Below are 25098 nucleotides of genomic sequence, written 5' to 3' on the forward strand. Positions count from 1 at the left end.
TCTATAGTTTTATAAGAGTTTTTCCTTAATATTCTTGTAGCAAAGTTTTGTGTTAATGCATTTGCGCGATAATTACTGAATTCGTTAAAAGTTTATGGGGAAAATGGTGCCGAACGCCAGAAATTCATTAAGAGACTTTTGTGAGACTTAGTAGCTAAAAACATTCACTATTTTCCCAAAAAACATTATTGAAGATGGCAAACAGGAAGTCAGGAATTATCTTGGTACATATTTACATGAAACTTGTAGAGAATATCAAGCAATTGACAGAAAAAAAGTGAAGCTGATGTTGAAAACCAAACATTCAGTAAGTAACACATGTGAGAGTTGATCTGAAGATTTAAGATCGGACAAACTCTTGTGGGAGTACTAGCATAAAAAAGGGTGTGAATCAATTAAAAATGTCGGAAAACCTTACATATTGTGCCTTTAAGATCATGTCAGAAGATTCAAAGAAAAAAACAACAACACACACACAATTTGCCATTACGTCATCAAGATTAGCCATTGCTATTGCAGATGTTGCTATATTACACGGTGGTTCCAGTCTGGTATCATGGCGGCATGAATGAGGCGACCCCCAGTCATCAGAAACATCTCCAGACTCCACAATCAAACTTGGAAAAAGCGTTTTGCTCCCGAAATCACATCTGCAATGAGAATCGGCCTCATGCCAGACAGTGCTATTTTAAGAGATCCGATCAGGGGTCTCTCAAAACAAATGCACACACTTTGCTACTTCATACCACACTCTCCACGACTACACAACAACAAAAACTGTATATTTACTGTATATATTGAATTCACTTTTTATATTTGCAGTTTCATTTTTAGTTTAGGTTTTAGTAATTGTACATCCTTTGTCATTTTTATTAGTTTAAAAACTATATAATATTTTAGTACACAACTTTGCAACGTTTCGTTTATGTTTGAGTTTTCATGTAATATCTATATTTTATTTCAGCTTTATTTCAATTACCCGAAAACTATTTTTGGTTGTTTTTGTTTTAGTCAAATCTAACAAGCTGGTGGCTTCAGAATATCTAAAAATCCATAATTTTGCTGTTGTCGCCATTTCATACGCTGTGCATTAAAGTGAATTTTTTCATGGTTATAATGGTTTTAAGCCATTTTGTATAGTGCATGACTCAGAAAACCCCTTAACCAAAATCACACAAAAAAAATTATAGATTATTGCTTTAGTTTTAAATGATAAAACGTGTTTTTTTTAAATTATATATATATATATATATATATATATATTCATTCTTATTTTATAATTTTTTTTTTAAGTCAAAGGGGTCCAATGTTGTTTGGTTCCAAATGTACTTCACAATATCTTCGTTTGTGTTACAGAAAGAAAGTCATATACTGTAGGTTTGGAATAACAAACAAAGTTTAAACACACACACACACACACACACACTCATGTACATTCCCGTGTGTAACAAACATACAGAGCAAACATACACCAACACGACTCAAAGAACATAAAACAAACATAAACAAAGAACAAAATCCACTTTAATCAGGGCTGGAATGTGAAGCTGTGAGTCGCTGTGAACCCACACACACACACACACACACACACACACACACACACACACACACACAGGATATTAGCTATGGGCCGTACATTAATTTAAAGCTCATATTGTTTGACCAATAACAGTGTAGCCGGAGGAGCCGGTGGTCTGATCAAGAGTTCCTGACACACGCGAGTGTTTCATTAAGAGCGTCTCTTATAACAGTGTGTTAATGTGATAATAGCACTGAAACAACACACTGCCTTACAGGTTAAACGTGGCTAACACTGCAGCAACGCACACACAACATTATTTTAATGGTACAAATGTTACAGAATTACGGCACTAAACAAACAAGACATGTACTGTGGTGGTACACTAACATTAATGTTAAAATATCAAATTATACTATAGATTTATCACCACAGCACTTTTATGTGACGACATTAACCTTGTAATCCTATGTTTTATGGACATTTACCATGTGTTGGGGATATATACCTTAATTTGATGTGAATATCATATTTTCTAATCTATGAACTGTTAAAATGCAGGATTAACTTTGAAAAGCTGGTGTGTGTGTTTATGTCAGACAGCACAATACACTCACTGACTCGTGCAGTTATTCACACACACTTCCATAAACACACACATTTGGATAGCCTGCTGTGTGCGTTTGTTTTAAAGTAAGACTGCAGAACCAATCTACAACACAATGGGTCACATTAAACCAATCAAACAGCATATGTTTTCTTGCACTCACATCTTTACAAGATAAAAACCTAAAAACTAAATGCAAGAGTGTGTCAACCAGCTCTAATGAGGCCTGATGCTGCGTTTAATAATGTGTTTTAATGATGCTTTTGATTAAAATAACAGCATAATTCCCCCAGTGCCGCGAGCAGGTGCGCACCGGCCTCATTCCACCTGTTACGCCGGGACAATATTACGTCCCGCGGGCACTGACTCCTCACCCCAACACTCGAAATATTTACCCATGAGGCCAGCTGGCAGACACCAGCGCACTAAGACCCGCTGACACTAACAATCACAGTCATTCTGATGGTCTTAGGGTCATTCATTAACATCAACAATAAAAAAATGTTAAAACCCCAAATAGAGATTTAAAAAAAAAAAATAGACGAAAACATACAAATATATCAACATACAAATGATCTGTGCTTGAACATTAATGTTGTTGACAAATGCAAATAATCCATTGATTTTATTGACAAAACTAATATTTAAGTGAAGGAAATAATTGTGGACTCGAAAGAAAGAAAGAAAGAAAGAAAGAAAGAAAGAAAGAAAGAAAGAAAGAAAGAAAGAAAGAAAGAAAGAAAGAAAGAAAGAAAGAAAGAAAGAAAGAAAGAAAGAAAGAAAGAAAGAAAGAAAGAAAGAAAGAAAGAAAGAAAGAAAGAAAGATGTTTTGATCACAACATTACCCCCAGAGTTTATCACTTTTCTATTATTTCAGTGTACAAAATGATTGGATAGATAGATAGATAGATAGATAGATAGATAGATAGATAGATAGACAGACAGACAGACAGACAGACAGACAGACAGACAGACAGACAGACAGACAGACAGACAGACAGACAGACAGACAGACAGACAGACAGATAGATAGATAGATAGATAGATAGATAGATAGATAGATAGATAGATAGATAGATAGACAGATTGACAGATTGACAGATAGACCGACAGACAGACAGACAGACAGACAGATAGATGGACCGATAGACAAACAGAGAGATAGATAGACAGATATATAGACAGACAGACAGATAGATAGATAGATAGATAAGATAGATAGATAGATAGATAGATAGATAGATAGATAGATAGATAGATAGATAGATAGATAGATAGATAGATAGATAGATAGACAGATTGACAGATAGACCGACAGACAGACAGACAGACAGATAGATGGACCGATAGACAAACAGAGAGATAGATAGACAGATATATAGACAGACAGACAGATAGATAGATAGATAGATAGATAGATAAGATAGATAGATAGATAGATAGATAGATAGATAGATAGATAGATAGATAGATAGATAGATAGATAGATAGATAGATAGATAGATAGATAGATAGATAGATAGATAGTCAAATCAAGTCACATTTATAGATAGGCTTATTAGCCTAGTTGCAGAAAAATAGCCTAAATGAATAAACATTGGATTGCAATTATTTAAAAATACAATATTTTATATAATATTACTATTTGATTGCTAGTTTAGCTTAAAAAACAATTATAATAACCTTTACACAGCTACAAATGTCTGCATGTGTTTTTCAAGTGTGGAAAAAGTATATCATATTTCAAAAATATTGATGAATAATATATTAAACAGGCTAGTTCAAAGGATCAATATTAAATATGATAAAACGCATGCAGACATTTGTTAGTATTTAAAGAACCAATTTCACGTTTAAATTTCTAATCGCGATAATAATGAAGGAACTGATATTCCCGCCACACGCGCTCCCGCTGAACACCCGCGCGCCTCTGACGCGATTAAAGTTCCTCAGAAAGTTTCCGGACGTTACCTAGGAAGTCGCTCCAGTGAAGCAGAAAAAAGAACGCGGGAATTCGGTAAAAATTCCAACAATTCCAAACATTCCATTGTTACATCACATTTCGTCATCATGTGTCAGTCAGAATAACCACTTCAATGAGCTCGTTTCCCGGCTGCTCGGAAATATTATGTGAGGTGAAGATCTGTACAGCTGTAGCTACGAGTTCGTTTACTTTACAAAAGATTGTTTAGTTAAAATAAGTACACAAACAAATGCCACACTGAATTATGTAAATAAATAAAACTCTTACCTGTCTGCGGCAACAGTAGCCTGGGGTAAATGAAGTGTTTTAGGGGTAAAATCTGCCTGAGTGACTGGAAGCGCGCGAGGAAGGCTGGAATTTCAGGAATTGGCTTCAGTATAACGTGAGGAGCGGACAGGAGAGAGAGAGAGAGAGAGAGAGAGAGAGAGAGAGAGAGAGAGAGAGAGAGAGAGAGAGAGATGGGGGGGGGGGGGGGGGTAGAGGGGAGGTCCCGGGTTTGGAAAGGAAAAAGGAGCAGTCTTGGTGTGGAGAGAAAAGGAAATAAGCTTGGATCCAGAGGGATTCATATTGTTCTGGTCAGTATGAGAGACTGCGGTGTCCTAAAAGTCATAGAAAAATGCTTTTGAAAAAGAAAAAAAAGAAAAAAAACCTCACTTTTTCTTTATGTTAAGTATTAAAAGATAGTTTTAAACCAAACAATATAAAGATATTATACAATGCTGAAGCAACACAGCTGTTTGTTTTTGTTTTTGTACATTGATAATGTTTCTTGAGCAGCAATGCGTGTAACACGAACAAATAACAAATACATATATAATATATGTATAGTCTTTTTATGTTATTAGTGTGCAATCTTTACTTAAAAGTAATGATAAAAAATAATGGGGATAATACTACACATGATAACTATTAATGTATTTTATTATTATAAAGTAAGATGCCTAATGTCACTTACACCAGAAAACGCACCAGAAATACCATCATACTACTTTGATACATGCATAATGCTCTAGTGTCTACTAACACTGCCAGATTTTTCTTTAAAATAAGTAAAAAAATAAGTAAAATCCTCATTTGAAGAATTGCTCAAAATAACAATGAATGCTTTCAAATAAGCGTTTCTTGGTAGTGAATTATTGCCATATATAGCAATTTGTTGACATGCTACTCCAAGGAATTAGCATTATACAAAAATACAACCATGGAAATAGTGTTTATTTGGGGTCGTTGGACAGTATCCATACGATCCTGGTGTCAATGAAAAATATCAGAGACTTTGTTGTGTGTCCAACAGGTTCAGGAGCCCTCCACAGGACGCCAACAAAACTGCACTCGCTGTGTGTACAACATACAGAGGCAAAGGTTAGACGACGATCCCAATCCAGTGGAACATCCTACGGTTACAAACCAATCCTGACGCCAGGTATAATCCTAGTGAAATCTGTTTATTAAGCACACTTAAAAAAAGCAGTACTGAATTGTACTTAAGACCATCTCCATCTCTCTTTGTTCTGGTTTTGGTCGATAACATGTTACGTAATAATTCTAGAACAGTTCCAAGATTCTAGACGAATTAGTTTTAATACCAAAAACAAATGTATAAATTAGGAATTAATTCAGTCACACGTCACAGTGGCGAGTTTCTCAGCAGTCTCGAGTCTGTACGGCGTGCTACGATAAATAGACTAACAACGTCATTTTAAATTTTATTTCATTTTTAAAGGGAAACATATAAAGTTTTACAGAGGAAGTCATAAAGGTCTTATTATTTCTAGAAAGAATATAAATTAATTTATAGCCTCCTGTTTCAGAAGAAGTTGTACACTATCTCTTAAAAATGTAGAAAACGAGAGAAAGAACTGTACATATATAAATCACCACTTCTGCTACAATAAAGTTCGTTATGGTCCTTGTGGTTTGGTGAACTAGAATGGACTGGGTTTGTTTCCGCACAGTGTTTCGGCCCGTGTTTTCCTTGACTTTGGTCCCGCCGGGTTTCCGTAGCCCGTCCTGCTGGTCAGACGATCGAACATGATCATGCAACACGGCTAGTGAAGGCATTTCTCACTTTTTGGACAGGAATTTCATCTTGTGTCCTAAGAGAAAGAAAGAAAGGCACCCAAACACAATCAGTAATCAGTATTCACATCACGAATAGAGGCCCATTAGATTAAGGCTGTGTTCAGAATGGAAAGGTTTCCTTTTATAATGTGCCAAATCTACACTGCGGTCACATGACTGTGTAAAATAAAGCTATTTTGTATTTTTAAAGCTTTTTAAAGTCAAATTCAAAAGTTGCATTGTGGGATACAGTATGCAAAATATAATATCTATAAAATAAAATATACAAGTAATAAAATATGAACAATTATTATATTATTAATATAAAATTATATAACATTTTATGATTATAAAATAAAACAGTTTCATATATATATATATATGATTTCTATTTAAATATATATATATATATATATAATTTCATATATATATATATATATAAATATATATATTTAAATAGTGTGTATATATATACAAGGTACATAATTTTGTTGGAATACATGGTATTAAAACACATTTATATTTTTTTTATATCATTTATTTTAACAAAACTATATCCTGACTGTGAAATTTTTTTTTTTTTTTTGCTCAAATTTTTTTTCGGCTTCTTTTCTCGTCTCAGTACATCTAAAAAAGAGACAGGTCCATTTAATTACTCTATTCATCAGGTTATTCCATGAATAGAAAAGATCTGAATATTTTGCTCTTTATACAAAATGCAGAAACAGTATGTCCCTCCAAACAAGATTTTGGTTAGAGTTGAAAGCGAGACGTTACCTAAACCTTTGAGGAACTTGTTGACGCCTCTGTTCTCACTGCCTGGCAGAGAATCAAGATAATCCTGAGCCCTCATCTCAAACAAACCTGTTAAAAACAGAATATGGCCACTTTACTTTAGAGACAAAACCGTTATAATCATATGAAAATTGCGTTCTCCCAAGATTTACAGTTCAAACCTTTCAGGCCCTGCCTCCGTAACTCCCTTTCCTGCACGAACCCCGCAAACATCTGCGTCTCCATGAAGACCTCCAGGAATCTCCGCAGGCTCTTGGAGGACACGGCCTTTCGGAAAGCCTCGCGCTGGAAGGACGAAGGAGTTGGAGAGGAGGAGGACGAGGCGGAGGATTCTTCATCTCGGTCGCTGCCACCCATGAAGAGCGAGTAATGACCCACGATCTCCACGAAGAACCGCACAAACGCCTCAGACACGACGCTGCTCAGAGAACTGGGCTCTACCGGCCAAGAGGAATCAGAACAATGGGTCAGGATGGATAGCTAGGTGTCCATGGTACGTTAAAATGAATACTGAAAAATGAATCTAAATTCTTTCACATTATTTTTCTAAACCCTGAATATAACAGATCTATGGATCAATACGGAATAAACATGATAAAGGCAATTGCGACTTTTTAACCACACAAATCTGACTTTTTATCAGAAGAAAACTCTGAATTGTGAGATATAAAGTCAAAATTGCGAGTTATAAAGTCAAAATTGGGAGTTAGTAATAAAGTCAGAATTGCGAGATATAAAGTAAGAATTGTGAGATATAAAGTTAAAATTGCGAGATATAAACTCAGAATTACGAGTTATAAACTCAGAATTGTGAGTTATAAACTCAGAATTGCGAGATATAAAGTTAGAATTGCGAGATATAAAGTTAGAATTGCACGATATAAAGTCAGAATTGCGAGATATAAACTGAGAATTACGAGTTATAAAGTCAGAATTGTGAGTAATAAAGTCAGAATTGTGAGATATAAAGTCAGAATTGCGAGTCATAAAGTCAATTGCGAGATATAAAGTCAATTGCGAGATATAAAGTGAATTGCGAGATATAAAGTCAGAATTGTGAGATATAAAGTCAGAATTGCGAGATATAAAGTCAGAATTGCGAGATATAAAGTCAGAATTGCGAGTTATAAAGTCAGAATTGCGAGATATAAAGTCAGAATTGCGAGATAAAGTCAGAATTGCGCGATATAAAGTCAATTAAAAAGTCTGAAAAAAGTCTTCAAAGATATAAACTCAGAATTGTGAAAAGCCAAAACTGCAAAAAAAAAAAATCTGAATTGAGAGACAAACTCAGACCTGTGAGAAAAAAGCCTGAAGTGTGAGATATAAATGCAGAATTGCGAGATATAACTCAAAATTGCAAGAAAAAAAGTCAGAATTGCGAGATAGTCAGAAATATGAGAAAAATGCAGAACTGCAAAGAAAAATTGCAGAATTGTGAGAAAAAAAATTCAGAATGGCGAGATAAAAAGTCAGAAATGTGGAAAAAAAAAAAAGTCAGAATCGGGAGTTAGAAAAAAAATCTGAATTTCGAGAATTGTATTTGAATTGTGATGCAAGATGTAAACTCAATAATAATAATAAAAAGATTTTAATTCTGAGTTATAAACTAAGAATTTACAAAAATTAAGTCTAAATTACCAGAAGTTGTGACTGAGATATAAACTCAGAATCGCAAGTTAACATCTTGTAAACTCGTAAAAGCAAGAAAAAAGTCTGAATAGTGAGACTTAAACAGAAGTGCGAGAGATAAGTCAGATTTGTGAGTCTCAATGACCTTTTTAAAATTTCTTTTAGTATAAACAAGACAGTAACCCACCGCTCGGATTATCTGCCACGTCACAGGCCAGCTCTTTCCTCCGCTCTAGAACGTGTTCTAGAGCAGCCTGGAGTTTATGAGGAAGAATTGAATCCTCATCGTCCATCTGAAACAGGAAGCACAAACATAGATTGTTTGATAACTGAAACACATAACCAGCCCATAAAAGATCCACTCAGTGGAGTACCGTACCTGTCGCAGGAAACGACTGTTGCCAAGGTCGACCACCAGGACCTGAAAGAGAGCAGAGGACACAGTGATGTCATTTTTTTCCCCCATCACAGCTATTGTGAAGAGGTCAGAGGTCAAGGACCACCCACCTGAACAGGAAGTGCTCAGAGAGAAATATTAGAAATGTGTCCGGCCTCTGATCTTCTCTCTAAAAGAGCCCAGTCCTGTTCTTTTGTTCATTCGCAATGTATATATAGAATATTCACACTACATCCTAGACTTTACTGGCCTCATTTCCTTCCCACATTAGTCATAATGAGGTGTAACATTCAAGAGGTCAAAGGTCAAACAACTGAAAATAGTTTTGCATGGAATACTGTATCTGTATCCCACAATGCAATGCATGACAATTGCTGAAATAATTTTTTTTTTTGAAAAAACATCGCCATGACTCAAACTAACTAAACTAAACTATTTATACTATATGTGTCATATATTCAGTATGATTCATTCATTCGGACAGTTCACTCTCGCACTGAATCGTTCACAGCATTTTATTTGATATTTAAATGATTATTTATCAAAATAATAACGAAACACTGAAGATTACTCTCCACTCAACATAAATCAAAAACTGTAATGTACTAAAAACAAAAACTAACAAAGGACTGACCAACAAAACTAAACTGGTGAGAGAAAAATAGAAAATGAAATGGAAATAAAAACTAAAATAAATAAATTACATATTTTTGCACTATTATTAAAGGAGTAGTTCACTTTTGAAAAAACTTTAGCTAATAATTTACTCGCCCACATGTCATCCAAGATGTTCTTCAGTCGAAAAGAAATGAAGGTTTTTGATGAAAACATTCCAGGATTTTCTCCATATAATGGACTTCAATGGGGACCAAACGGTTCAAGGTCCAAATGAGAGTTTCAGTGCAAACTGCAAACTGTTCAAAGGGCTTTAAACGATTCCAGACGATGAATAAGAGTCTTATCAAACGAAACGATCACTCATTTAAAAAATAAATTAAAAAGTTTAAGTTTTATAAGCACAAATGCTCGCCTTACTCTGTTCTGTACTGATATTACATACAGAAAATGTGCCGTTTTCTTACAGCAGAATCAGTAGTACGGGTCTCACCTCCTCCAGCGGGAGCTCTTTGAGTCGGGCCAGGGAGCCGGACAGAAGCCCGACGATGAAGGGAGTCGGCGTGCAGACGATGTCCATCATGGACGGTGGCAGGACTGGGATGTACGTGTGCTGCCAGGTGAACGGGTACAGCAGAGCCACTACGGCATGGCAGCATTTAGAGAGGGTGCTGACGAGAAAGAGACCGGGACATTTATTCACAATGATAGAGTCACCAGAAGAGGGCAGCAAAGACCAATCGATCAGTGCCGGTCACTAAAGCAAGCCTTAATATTTTTTTAAATGGTGCATGAATTAAGAAATATAAGCAATCTTTAATTATGCTTTGTATAAAAAAGAAGCTATTTTTGTATTTTGCATTGTGGCATTTTATCACACACATTTTCCCTGCCAAATCAAAATGCAAAAATTAATCAAAATAATGATAATCACTATGAGCTTATCATTATAATAAATTATTTATAAATTATTTCTTTAAATTATTTGATAGGAGAATTTGCTAAATACTACCATAATTAGTAAGAAAATAGAATTTTTGATTTTGGGATGAAATATTACCTGGACTTGGATCATTTTAATGGGCGATTTACCAATTATCAGTACAATTTTTTTTTATAAAAATTATATATATATATATATATATATATATATATTTTAAGAAATTAAAAAAAAAAATTAACAATATTTTGTATTTTGCATTTAGGAATGTTGTTAGTTTGTTATGATAATTTTAATGGGCGATATACCCATTAGCATTAATTTTTTTTATAAAAATTATATATATATATATATATACATACATACATAAACACACACACATATATATATATATATATGTATATATTATACTGTATATATAACAATATTTTGTATTTAGGAATGTTGTTTGTTTGTACATATTATACATTTTCTATATTTTCTTTTTTTATTTATATATATTTTTTTAAGAAAGATAATACATGGGTTATATTGAATTATAAGAGTTCTAGTCTGACCCTTGGATGACCATATTAGTTGCACCCATATTCACCTATAAAGTAACAGCCCATTTAACAGTGCATTGTGGGACAGTCCGGGCCTCAGACACATGTGCGTCCACTTAGCTTTATGGACACGTTTACAGTTCTGGGGTCAGTTGCCCAGTTTTCACTGAATGTTATCATCTTAGTTTCTGACCATCATTTCTAGCTTTTTAATCTTCATATCGTCAGCCTGTCATTAAAAACTAAATTTTACTGGTTAGGATGCAGATTTCCTCTGTAACGATTCCTGTATTCATGCATTTCATCAGCTCATCTTTCTCAAAAAATATCAAAATGGTCTTTTTAGGGAGGATGCTGCTTTGACACGAGTCTCGTCACAGGGCCAGCACTTCCAGTGAGGACTAGTCTCGCAGATTTTTCCGTACATCGAGGTTGACTTTTGTTTTTATGACACAACAGCATTTTTCCATATCTGTCTCGAGCTGTGAAAAACGCTTCCCCCTCTTGCCGTGACATCTCTTTTCATTCGTCCCTTGTCTGTTCATGCACAAACACACACATGTGCAGATCTTCAGGAAAGAAGCTTTTGACGCCAACAAACCTCAGACTGATCCATAGGATTATCATGTGAATCATTATCATGTGTTTATTTGAACTTTTGTATGCTGATAGACATCATTTACACAAATGGACATCCGCCTACTCGCCTGTCAATCAACCATTGTGCGAAAACCAGTTATATTGCTGGTTGAGATGCTGTGTATCTGAAGTGTATGAGAGGTGTAAAAGCGTCGTACCTGAGTTTTTCTGCCGTGAAGATGACCCTTCGTTCCAGAAGAAGAGAAGCAAACACCCGCAGAAGCAGACGCAAGCTCAGAGAGGAAAACAAACACTCGAAGTCCACATGTTCCAGACGGGAATCTGAAGGCCGACATAGCTCTATCACCTACAGACGGAGAGAGAGAGAGAGAGACGCTATTAGCTTTGAGACATGAAGGCCACTGTAAAAACAAACCTTCTTCATATTCCCGCCTTTAAACGGACCTCTGTTCCTGAACCCGGAAGAAAGTTCTTGATGCTGATGGTTCTTCCCGGCGCTGGGAACGGAGCCTCCATGATTCCTCTCATAAAAGGCTGGACCAGCGCAGGAGAGATTGCTCGTCTCTTTTCCACCTCATCCAGGATCTACAGCAGATGGAAATCAACACACATGCCATGTGGGATCTGGTTTACATCAGCTTTTCCTAAATCCACTTTTTTTCCTTTCTTTGTTTTTTTGCCCATCACCCATACATTTTTCAAAATAAATAAGTAAATAAATTAATATTATAATAAAACCTTTGTTTCCCCCATCACTCATACATTTTACAAAATAAATAACTAAATAACTAATTAAATTAATATTATAATAAAACCTTTTTTTTGCCCATCACCCATACATTTTACAAAACAAATAACTAAATAAATTAATATTATAATAAAACTTTTTTTTGCCCATCACCCATACATTATTTAAAATAAATAACTAAATAAATGAATATTATAATAAAACTTTTTTTGGCCCATCACCCATACATTATTTAAAATAAATAACTAAATAAATGAATATTATAATAAAACCTTTTTTTTGCCCATCACCCATACATTATTTAAAATAAATAACTAAATAAATGAATATTATAATAAAACTTTTTTTGGCCCATCACCCATACATTATTTAAAATAAATTACTAAATAATTAATATTATAATAAAATCTTTTTTTTGCCCATCACCCACACATTTTACAAAATAAATAACTAAATTAATTAATATTATAATAAAACCTTTTTTTTTGCCCATCACCCATACATTATTCAACACAGTTCTTAATAAATAAATTAATAATGGCAAATATTTTTTATTAGTTTTTGCCCATCCCTCAAATATTATACATCACTCAAAAAAATAACAATACCTCTAAGAAAAACAAACAATATTATCGGTTTATCATTGTAATTAAACGTAATATTTATACAAATATTATTCAAAATCATTCAAAATAAATAATAATAATAAAACCAATCAGAAAAATAAAGATTATAAGAGGTTTATCATTGTAATTAAACATTTCTTTTTGTGTACCTCCCATAGATTATTCAACAGTTCTAAATAAATAAAGAATACAAATTTGTTTATTTGTTTTTGCCTACTGCCCCCTAATATTATTCAACATCATAATAATAATAATATCACCAATGAGAACTTATTATTGTAATAAGAAATAAATTAAATGAAATGAATGAATGAAAATAAAAATCAAGATAAAATTTAAAAAAAGTAAATGTAAATAATAATATAATTATATAAATATAATTTATAATAAATAATAAAATAAAAATAATAAAATACAAAATCGTAAAATAATAAAATAAAAAGAGAATGCCAACTGAGATTTCTGAAATACCTTAGAGAACAGATCAAAACAGCCCAATCTGCTCACGATGCAGTAGACTTCAGGTAAACGCCTCCCTTTACCGCTGGGCTAAAACACACACACAAAAATATTTAATAACACAAAATACAGTCACTAAAATGTAACCTAAAGAGGTCATGTGACAATAACAGTTTGAAACATTGTTGCATTTTGAAACATTCTACATTCTAAAAATAAAGGTTCCAAAAGAGGGTTTCCACATTGATGTCATAGAAGAACCATTTTTGGTTCCCCAAAGAACCTTTAAGTGAACAGTTCTCAAAAAAAAAAAAAGATTTTTTCTTAGTGTTCAGAACCTTTTCCACACTTCATGTTGAACATACTGTAGTCTGAGAGAGGCTATTCACATCTCATCCATGGTTCTTCATACATGTCTAGCCTGCAGTCAGTGTACTCTGAAGAAATATTTTCTGCAAAACGACAAATAAAAAGAGCGGCTCACCAATAAGCGCCGACAGTAGCCAAATCTCCGGCTGCCGTCTTCCCCGGTTAACACGAACGAGAAAGTCTCACTAAAAAAAAAACACAGATTTGATTCAAAATTGTGTAACAATTGTGGCACAGATAATGATTTATTTCATAAAATAGCATGAAATGTGCTGCAGTAAAGCATGTGGATACCTGGGGAAACTGTCCACCGGAGCCCAGTCTTTAGCGTCAGGGAAACAGAACTGGGGAATGACTTTCAGCTGGTCTTCAGCTTCCCGCATAAACTTAAAGCTTCGCTCCAACTAGGGAGGGAAACAGATGCACGAGTTACTGACGTCAACATCTCCAAGTCCAGGTTGATTTGGGGAGAGAAATGTTAGTACCTTTAGAGGGAACTGCTGTGTGACTTCTGGTAAATACGGCACGCCGGCTTTGGTCTTATGAAGAGCCACAACCAGGAAGTACTCAAACAACTTCCTCTCCTGCAAGTCCATCAAGTCTCGCTCCAAAGTGCGATATCGACCGGTTTGCCTCAGCATCGACTGGACGGACACTAATCTCTGACTGTGAGCTAATAAGGATAAACAGACAAATATGATGCCTTTCCCCATAGAAGTCTGTTGTGTGACGTAGACGTGCTCTCAGTGACTGTAAGGCCTCTTACCCTTTAGTTTCTCCTCTGTGTCACTTTCAGACTCGCTGTTGTCGTCCGTCACTGTGCCGGACAAGAGAGAGAGGTCAAAGGTCACCAGAGAATCGGTATGCAGGTATTCGCTAAGACATTTCATGCTTGGGTGCACATGTGTATCCTATAACGTAACATAATTCTATCATCCCAGGGAAAATGGGTCAAACGCAACTGACCCCAGAACTGTAAACGTGTCCATAAAGCTAAGTGGACGCACATGTGTCTGAGGCCCGGACTGTCCCACAATGCACTGTTAAATGGGCTGTTACTTTATAGGTGAATATGGGTGCAACAAATATGGTCATCCAAGGGTCAGACTAGAACTCTTATAATTCAATATAAACCATGTATTATCTTTCTTAACAAAATAAAAACCAAAAAAAAGAAAATATAGAAAATGTATAATATGTACAAACAAACCAACACACACACACACACACATGTATATAAAAAGTAATAATTAAGTAAAAATAAATGTATTTTTTAATTTATTATTAGGGCTGGGAAATCGATTAATCATATCTAACATAAAAGTTTGTATTTATATAATATATGTGTGTACATAATATATATATATATATATATAAAATGTGTGTGTGTGTGTGATACACACATATGATATAAACACGACATTTTATGGTAGATGCGATTAATCGATTTGACAGCCCTTAATGTATGTTTATATATTCTTTTATACACATGATTTAATTTTTCTTCATATATATATATATATATTAGGGCTGTGCAAAGATTAATTATGATTAATTGCATTCAAAATAAAAGCTTATCTTTAAATAATATATTTGTGTGTGCTATGTATAATTATTTTGTAAATATAAATACACACACATGAATGTATATATTTAAGAAAATATGTTATTCATATATAAAATATTTATATTTATATATAATATAATTATCTATTTCTATCTACACAGTATTTACGTGCAAATAATTCTTAAATATATACATGCATGCATATGTATTTATATTTACAAAATAATTACACACAGCACACACACACATATTATGTAAACACAAACTTTTATTTTGGATGCGGTTAATCATAATTAATCTTTGCACAGCCCTAATATATATATATATATATATATAATAAAGTAAAAATAAACTAAGCATATAAGGTGTGTGTGTGCATAAAAAAAACAAAATAATAAAAGCAAAAATAAATATATATAAACATATTTTTAGTTTTGTATGTACGTATGTATATAAACTGTATATATATATATAAATTTAAAACTGAAAAATATACTCACTTCACTTGTGACAAGTGTGAGCAAATTGAATGTACTACTCCTTCAAGCATGTCTTTAACAGGGAAAGGTAGGTCTAAATTTGGCTAACACACACACACACACACCTCGTCCTGAACTGGCCTCGGTGGACTGCGAGACCCTCTTCATCCTCTTCTTCCCCCGGCGGGCCTCAAAGATGCCGTTGATTTTCTGCACCATCTGTTGAAAAGGCTTTATCAGACACAGCTCTTCCAAAGGAGTTTTGAAGGAAATGACTTTTTCCTCCATTTTTCAGGCGTCTCATCTGCCCGTCACATTTGTATTAGCAGTGGAAGCATTCCGGCGGGCCAGTGTCTCAGTCAGAGTTATAAATCACTGATAAGTCAAGGATTACACTGACTGTACCTTTGGTATTTTCCTCCGCCGCCGGTTGTACGGGTCCCCTGACAGGCACGGGGTGTCGTCCGGGCTGCTGGGTGTTGATGGAGGGCTGACTCGGGACGGGGACGCGACGCCACCGTCTCTGCCGGTCTTACGCAGCTCCAATAGCTTGAAACTGCGTCGCTCTGAATTCTGCCTGAAGAAACCAGGCTTGGAGGACAGCTGTCATTGAGAAATTGTAATTCAGAGTCAGTTGCTAATTTGATTTGATCAGGTTACCTTAAAGTGTAAAACACTATTATCCTATACTAAACCTAAACTAATCTTGACATACTATATATCATTTGAAAGCTTACAATCTCTAGTTTCCATATTAGGTGATTGATCTTCAAAATAAATTACAGAGGAGCCATAATGTATCGATTTGCAACAATAAAATTTTCAGACATTCATTTTGAAATAGTGTAGAAACCTCAGTTTGTTTTCAAAAGATAGCATTTTTTGCTATCTTTTGAGTTCAAAAGATAGCATCCATTCATTTATTTTAGAAAAAAGGTCGAAATTTTTTGGAAATATAAAGAAAAAGATATAGATTCACCAATTGAGATGTGGCTATAACGCACATATGTGTTTCTTAGAGGTTGAATTCATATCAAAATCTGCCAAACTTCTCATATTACTTCTGAATAGGATGTCTACTTCATAAATTGTATTAAAAATGTGGAAATAATGGTTCAGATCACTCAAAACACATATGCGCCCTTATATGGGCAGTGATGGAGTCTGGTTGTGCCCTAGTGGAAGCGTTCGGTACTGCGCCCAAACAAAATCTCACTGAAAGCTCTTTTTTTTTTAGATATCAACCTAAAATTTGAAACACAACTTGTTCAGATTTTTGGCTTTGATTTTTTTTTTTTTGTTTTTTTTTTTTTGCAGTTTTACAGTCGCCCAGGTTTTGAAAATATATATTTTAAAAAAAATATGAACAATTAATTTTTCTTAACTCAAACTTCAATAGTTTCACTTTCTTAATTTATTTCACATTTCGAAATGTGCATTTTCACGTACATTAAAAAAAAGGGGGGTGACACTTAAGGGGTCAAAAAAAAGATCAAACTCCGAATCTTCCATAGGTCAAAATGTAGATGTTTTGTGGCATGCACAAGCTGCTCTTTTTGCATCCTTTATTTCTATTTCCAACAACAAAAAGATACAAATAAAAGAAAATCTAAAAATACAAACATACAAAAGACAATATCTATTATATAAAGTATTATAACAATAATTACAATATATTTGGAAGGCAGAAGCTCTTCTTTTTATTTTGCATGTAATGTACAAGTAGTACATTCATTTTTTTTATTTTTTGGGAATAAACTATAATGTGAATTCACATCACTCATCTCTAGATGTTAGTATTGAATGCTGATGGATATAAAGTACTCGCTCTAGAGTGGGAATGCTGTATGAATACCTTGGATGGAGTGTCGGGAATGGGAGAGGAAGGGGAAGAAAGGACGGGATATTTGCTCCCAAGACAGCGGCTTTCCAACTCGATGTCTTCATATGGGTTCTCCTTCGAAGGAGGGTCTAAGAAACAAAATGTACACCAAGATTATTATTAGTAATGCTTGCTTGGCCATTTTTCAAAACCATAATGCTGTATGGATGTCGATTAGCATTTTACACTGCAAAAAAAAAAGTATTTTTGACTTGTTTTTCAGTAAAATATCTAAATATTCTTAAATTAAGATGCATTTTCTTGAGAAGTGAAATGATAAAATATTGTTTTCTGAAAAATTATTAGAATTAAGTGACTTTATCCTTAAAACAAGAACAAATATCATAAGAAAAATGGACGTATTATTACTCTGTATTAAGTTTATAATGTTTATTATTCTTCTGACCCCACTGGCAGCTATTTTTCTTTCTTGTTTAAGTATGAACTCTATTATGAACAATATTTTTACATTTTTTCTTAAGTCATTTTGCATCTCAAGTAAATGTATCTTGATTTAACCATGTTTCGATACACTGAAAAAACAAGTCAAAAACACTGAGTAGGAATAAAGCCTATTCGTCTTGTTAAGGACGGATGATTTAAACCTGTAGACATAAAATACAAGATTTACATTTAAGAAAAACCATATAACCAGGTCATTTCAAAATGTAACAAAACTAGAAAAGCTACACATTTCCTACCAAACAAAACAGGGTCGATTTTCAGTTAAAAACTAGGGCTGTGCAAAAATTAATTGCGATTAATCGCATCCAAAATAAAAGTCTGTGTTTACATAATATATTTGTGTGTGCTGTATATAATTATTTTGCATATATAATTACCTATGCATGCTTGTATTATTTAAAAATTATTTGCGCTTAAATTCTGTATATATATATAAATACATAATCTATATTTTATAAATATAAATATTTTATATATGAATAACACATTTTCTTAAATATATACATGCATGTGTGTGTATTTATATATACAAAATAATTATATACAGCACACACAAATATATTATGTAAACACAGACTTTTATTTTGGATGCGATTAATCGCAATTAATTTTTGCACAGCCCTATTAAAAACAAATTTAAATGCACTCATAACGACAAGTCATAAATCAAGTTTTCTGACAAGTAAGTGGTGCTAGCTATTGTGGGCATTTCTCGCTAATGTCAACACAGCCTGGTTTGGATCCGCTTTTCAGCAAACTGACGTCATGTGTTTGGTTGCTTTCCAGATGTTTGTAAGTTTGCCAGACCTCATTAGCTGCGTGTGGCATCACCAAAGGCACTAACAAGAAGATAAACTCCTAGCAAAGTCTTTGAATGAGCCAGAGAGAAAGAGAGTGGAAGAAAGGTGTGTTTTTTTTCTGATGCAGAAAGCCTCTGTCACGTCGATTCATCCACCAGATGTGCCTGGTGGGAAGAGTTCATGATGTTGGGACATCCAGTTCTAGAACACAAGAGAACGTACGCTATGCTCCACGTTCAAAACCATTAAAAGGACGGCTAGTTGCCAGAGAAACGCTAGATAGATCACTGGTAAATGTCATTGTATAATTAGACGGCATTAAACACGGATGTAGGAGGATTGTGCAAACAAATTTAGCTTGATCTGACTAGTAGTCAGATTTATCATAATCACAGATGATCAAAGTTTAATGCCTGCTACAGATTGTGTGGTTTCGGCAATCCTATCGGCATATTTCAAGAGAATCGTTCAAATTGGTATAGAAGCATAACATTTGGCACAGATGCTCTCTAAGGGTCACTTTTTGTGAAAAAGGCGTGGGCCACCCAAAAATTCAACATGGCGGCCATTTTTTCCAAGATGCAGGAAGTCTTTAGGTCCTAATATGTACATTTCAGGAGCTAATATGTCCATTTTAGGTCCTAATATGTACATTTTAAGTGTTAATATGTACATTTCAGGAGCTAATATGTCCATTTTAGGTCCTAATATGTACATTTTAAGTGTTAAAATGTACATTTCAGGAGCTAATGTCCATTTCAGGTCCTAATATGTACATTTTAGGTGTTAATATGTACATTTCAGGAGCTAATATGTCCATTTTAGGTGCTAATATGTACATTTTAGGTGTTAATATGTACATTTCAGAAGCTAATATGTCCATTTTAGGTCCTATTATGTACAGTTTAAGTACTAATATGTACATTTTAGGTGTTAATATGTACCACTAAGGTACCAATATGTAGCCTTTGGGTACAAAAGTGTACCTTTTGAAAAGGTACAGCCCCAGTGACAGCTTTTGTACCTTTTTTTTTCTGAGAGTGTATAATAAAATGCTACTAAACTAACATAGTGGCTTATCAATATTTAAAGGTCATCTTGTTGTTGACCTATTGAACTATTTCTCCAAGACCATCATGTTGAGAAGACTGATGTGGGGTAACACAAACATAGAGGACCACGGCTGAGGTTGAGCAAAGAAACACCAATGTTTGTGATGGCCTTGTCTCAATTTGGTCCTTATTAAGTGCTTTATTAAGTTTCAAGCTCCTGGGCTTCTGGGAAATTGCTCTGTCAGGTGCACAGTCAGCCAAGTTTTACCCAGTAGCATTGTAGTGCAGTGCATGGTCATACCTAGGATATCCTCGTAGACGTTCTCCTCCGATAAAGTGCGCGTGAGTCCTAGCTTAGTTAGATCGTAGAGATCTGCTCGACAGCCTTCTCCGGACGACTGTAGAATATCTTCAAACTCGTAAGACTTCCTGCAGGTTCAACAAATACAAATAAAACTCGTCATTGAAGAGCCCAATTAAGTCCACAGGAAATTGGAGAACTTGTATGTCCTCTGGTTTAATGTAGAAGATTGAGGACTTTGCACAGATTCAATTAAAAACAGACCCCATTTCCACAGATTAAGATTGCACCACAACGTATTTCATAGATGGGCTAGACTGATAAATGCGACCATTAAAACTGCATCTCCATAAAGACTGAGGACGGTAATCCTTTAGGGGAGTCTTGGTTTCAAAAGATTTATTTTCACATTAGTGTGACATAAAAATCAGATGGTAGGCTACTAAATTTGCAAGGTTCCTTCAGTCCACGTGCCATTTCTCCAGTGTCTACGTATGGATGGCAAGCACCATGTCTGGGTTTTTAAATCCTGACAAATTCACTGTATGGATGTATTAAGTTTTCAATGTAATACATCAAGCCACCTTTATTTATATAGAGCTTTTTACAATACAGAGCGTTTCAAAGCAGCTCCACAGAAATAATGCAAAAAAAGTAAGTAAGTTCAGTGATGTTTCATTTTAGTTTTAAAAAAAGTTATTAATTTAGTTCATTTATATATATATATTTAAGAAAATGTGTTATTCATATATAAAATATTTATATATTTATATAATATAAATTATACATAGATATAGATATACAGAATTTAAGCGCAAATAATTCTTAAATATATACATGCATAGGTATTTATATATGTAAAATAATTATATACAGCACACACAAATATATTAGACTTTTATTTTGGATGCGATTAATCGCAATTAATTTTTGCACAGCCCTAATATATATATATATATATATATATATATTTATAGCCGCTCTGGAGTAAACCCGTGAGTAAACCGTCAGTACTTGTATAATGGTCTCAATGCAGGCAGATCAATATTAGGGATGCACAGATATGACAATTTTGGCCGATACCGATAACCGATAATTCTTTGTGTTTGAAAGCCGATAACCAATATATTGGCCGATAAATCTAAATCCACGTTTTTAGACAATTTTTGAGAGCCTGATTATCAAAAAAAAGTCCAAGATACAAACACAATTACGATGTTCATATTTTAATGTTGTGTAGCCGATATGACAGACTTGCGCTGCACATTTTGCACTTTAACTGGATTTTACTTTTTAAAGTGATTTCAATTCATTTTAAAAGCATCATGTTGAACAGTGCGCATCTAAAGTGCCTCAGCTGAAGGAAACAATACATTATTTATCGGCTTTTGTTGGGCCGATAACGATAACGTTAAAAATGATCATATATCGGCCGATACCGATAATGCGGCCGATATATCGTGCATCCCTAATCAAATGTTTAATTTAATGTCCCCAACTAAGCAAGCCAAGCCGATGGCAACAAAGGTGACAGTGGCGAGGAACCTAAACTCCATCAGGGGACTGCGTGCATGACTGGAGTTAACGGGAAACGGTGAAAACGCGAGTAAAACAAACGATTATCATATTAAATAAAGATTGAACTCGATATAGTGTTCCTTACAACTTACCAAAGATCCAGTGATCCATGGACGATCCTGACATTTACATGTGCCCGATTTCAGCGCCGGGGAAATACATAAAGCAAATTTAAATGCTTTACATAAATACAATATAGGTAGGTCTAAATGTGTGTGATCACTAATATCAATGTCATGTATATCATCCAAGCCTAAAGCTTGTATCGTTGTCAGTGTTTATTTCAAAACATCCATTCATGCAGAATATACGATGGTAAATATTTAATTGATGAGTCGTCAATACGATATGTGACAAAACAATACAGGGTATGATTGATTTTACCCCTATATTCAGCATATTGACACAAAATTATAACTGCAAATCCACCTTTCAGTTATTTCTGTGAACTGCAGCGATTGATTTGCTCTGTTCTCTCAAAAAATATACCTCAGATTTCTAGTCAAATTTCTAGTCTCTTTCCATTTCAGATGTTTTTCGAAAAACATCAGCTTTTTTGAAACATAAGCTTGGCAAACAGTCTCCAATAGATTGGAGTTGTGCTCCAAAACTCTGGAATAGCCTTCCCGATACGGTCCGAGGCTCTGACTCGCTGACACAGTTTAAAACTAGATTAAAGACGCATCTCTTTAGTCAAGCATTCACATAATGCTTACCTTTTAGTCCTCTGTTATGCCATACGGACCCGTCTGCCACTGAAACGCATTACTGCGACAGTGGGGCTCGACAGTCTTAGTCAAACGGGTCGGTGTGTATGGTTGCGTTGCGGAGAGTTTGTGAGATAGTGGTTTTCTCGTATAATGGAAATCATTATGAACATCAGCTATGCTAATTATCTCCCATCTGCCTTTCTGCTGTTACCTCAGGACGTCTGTCCCGAGAAAAATGGCGTTTTGTGTCCAGCCTCTCACGGGGATTTCGGATGCCCCAACACCTGTGAAGAGACGACTCAACGCCGGCGATATGTTATGGCGCCGTTTTATATATAAACAATATTTATATTTAATATTTATATATAAACAATATGAATGTTAGCCAGAGGAGAACTGGCCCCCGACTGAGCCTGGGTTTTTTCTCCATCCAATCTGAGTTTTGGTTCCTTGCCACTGTCACCTTGCTTTTGCCTTGCTTAGTCGGGGTTATTTAATATTTAATACTTAACAATATTATTGATCTGTGTTGTACTACTTTCATGTTATCACTGTGAAGCTGCTTTGATAAAATCTGTATGGTGAAAAGCGCTATATAAATAAATGTGACTTGACTTGACTTGTGCAAGACTGGAAGTAGGGGCCCAGGGATGGCCACCAAGTAGACTGACTTGTTTACCAAAAGGTTGGTTAGATATGAGATAACCCAAATGAGGTTGAAAGTCATCATATATCAGTCCTCTTACCTGTTATTGGTGTTTCGAGCTCGTCCGGATGGTCTTCTACAGACCCCTGGTGGTGGAGGACAGGAGGGAAGGGGTGGCGGAGGTATGGAAGGTAAAGGGGGAAGGTTTCTTTTACCCTTGACAAAACCGTGGTTGTCCACATGGTTGTTTGTCTGCGTGTGGTGCTGAAAGGTTCTTTGGGGTTTTGGTAAAGGGTTAATGGAAGCAACTCCAGGTTCGCTGTAGACGTTCTCGGGGTCCCGACTTCGACGGCTGCCGGATCTCACCACATCCAGAGTCCCGAAGATCGGCTCGGCGGCTCGTTTCTCGGCCTCTTCCTGCTCCTCTTTGGAAGCCGGGCAGAAATAATTGCCTGGCATGGACAAGGATGATTTGGAAGGAGTCTCCTTCATCGCTTGCTCGAGTTTTTTAATGTGCGTCAGCACTGACTTTTTGTCCTGACAAGTTTCTGTCATTTTTGGGTCCAAAATCCATTCTTTTTCTTTCACGTGTCCCTGTAGAGGTTCTCCAGACTTGCTACCGTTCTCTTTACCACAGTTCTGTCTCTCCCAGTTGAAAAGTCTCTTGCTGTCTTTCCTTTGTACTTCCGGCTGCGCCTTCTTCTTCCCACCGTCAGTTTCTTTCGGGGGGATTGTCTCCGTTTTGCCTTCCCATTGGGAGATCTTGTCCCGAATGCTGGCAGTGCTTTTGAGTCCTGAGGGCGTTTTGGGGGACTTGCTGCAAACGCCAGAGCCGTTCTCAATGGGCCGAGGATTGGAAGGACTCTTGTGGGCAAGCATGATGTTGTCTCCTGGGCTTCGGTTGAGGTTGCTCAGAGATGAGAGACCGTCCCCAACCCCACACAGGTCAGGCCGCTGAAGCACCACAGATTGGGCCTGGTCAAGCTTCAATCCGCAGCAGTGGAGCCTGAAGAGACCACGGGAAAGATGCTAAAGTCATCAAGAGTGTCTGAGAGTCATTAGACAGTAATTATAGAGTCGGTGCATTTCAAGGTCAACATGCTTCTCGCATAATTACCAATTACCAAAATCTCACAACCACAAAATTACAAACAAAGCAGTCTACTAGACAGTATTCAGCTGTACACCAAAAATGTTCAGAGTTTTCCCTTTGGTATTGGTATTAAAGGAGTAGTTCACTTTTGAAAAAACTTTTGCTGATAATTTACTCACCCCCGTGTCATCCAAGATGTCCATGTCTTTCTTTCTTCAGTCGAAAAGAAATTGAGGTTTTTGATAAAAACATTCCAGGATTTTCTCCATATAATGGGCTTCAATGGGGTCCAAACGGTTTCAGTGCAGCTTCAAAGGGCTTTGAACGATTCCAGACGATGAATAAGGATCTTATGTAGCGAAACGATCGCTCATTTAAAAAAAATAACAAAGTTTAAGTTTTATAAGCTCAAATGCTCGCCTTGCTCTGTTCTGTGATGAGCGTTCGTGACTCTCCTGTTCGAACTTGTTCATCAAAATGAACGAATCTTTCCCAGAGTCAACTCGTTCATTTCGCTCGTTGAATGAACCAAAGGACACGAAAAAGATTTGTTCATTTTGATGAACGAGTTCGAACAGGAGAGCGTCACAGAACAGAGCAAGGCGAGCATTTGAGCTTATAAAACTTA

The 25098-nt window shown here is 35.3% G+C and overlaps 1 protein-coding gene and 1 long non-coding RNA gene across 2 annotated transcripts in view; one reads left to right on the top strand and one right to left on the bottom strand.

Moving 5' to 3' along the window:
* The first annotated feature begins 4601 nt into the window (after positions 1–4601).
* Positions 4602–10165, top strand: LOC148965101 (uncharacterized). The gene is made up of 3 exons (XR_016150655.1): positions 4602–4685; positions 5405–5533; positions 10080–10165. It is a non-coding gene; the product is annotated as an uncharacterized LOC148965101 (long non-coding RNA).
* Positions 5804–25098, bottom strand: part of LOC120460333 (DENN domain-containing protein 2A) — a 42418-nt gene continuing 23123 nt past the window's right edge. The window contains exons 3-20 of the mRNA XM_039648060.2: positions 23478–24383; positions 20444–20571; positions 17799–17914; positions 16349–16546; positions 16069–16162; positions 14664–14714; positions 14383–14570; positions 14192–14301; positions 14013–14082; positions 13541–13618; positions 12140–12280; positions 11893–12041; positions 10104–10281; positions 8978–9019; positions 8786–8891; positions 7128–7403; positions 6949–7035; positions 5804–6206 (exon numbers count right to left, since the gene is read on the bottom strand). Coding sequence (XP_039503994.2) covers positions 6175–6206; positions 6949–7035; positions 7128–7403; positions 8786–8891; positions 8978–9019; positions 10104–10281; positions 11893–12041; positions 12140–12280; positions 13541–13618; positions 14013–14082; positions 14192–14301; positions 14383–14570; positions 14664–14714; positions 16069–16162; positions 16349–16546; positions 17799–17914; positions 20444–20571; positions 23478–24383 — 2950 coding nt within the window. The 3' untranslated portion in view covers positions 5804–6174. The remainder of the gene's footprint in view (positions 6207–6948; positions 7036–7127; positions 7404–8785; positions 8892–8977; positions 9020–10103; positions 10282–11892; positions 12042–12139; positions 12281–13540; positions 13619–14012; positions 14083–14191; positions 14302–14382; positions 14571–14663; positions 14715–16068; positions 16163–16348; positions 16547–17798; positions 17915–20443; positions 20572–23477; positions 24384–25098) is intronic.

The sequence above is a fragment of the Pimephales promelas genome, chromosome 25, assembly GCF_988280905.1.
Source record: "Pimephales promelas chromosome 25, fPimPro1.hap1.1, whole genome shotgun sequence".
Classification (NCBI taxonomy): domain Eukaryota; kingdom Metazoa; phylum Chordata; class Actinopteri; order Cypriniformes; family Leuciscidae; genus Pimephales; species Pimephales promelas.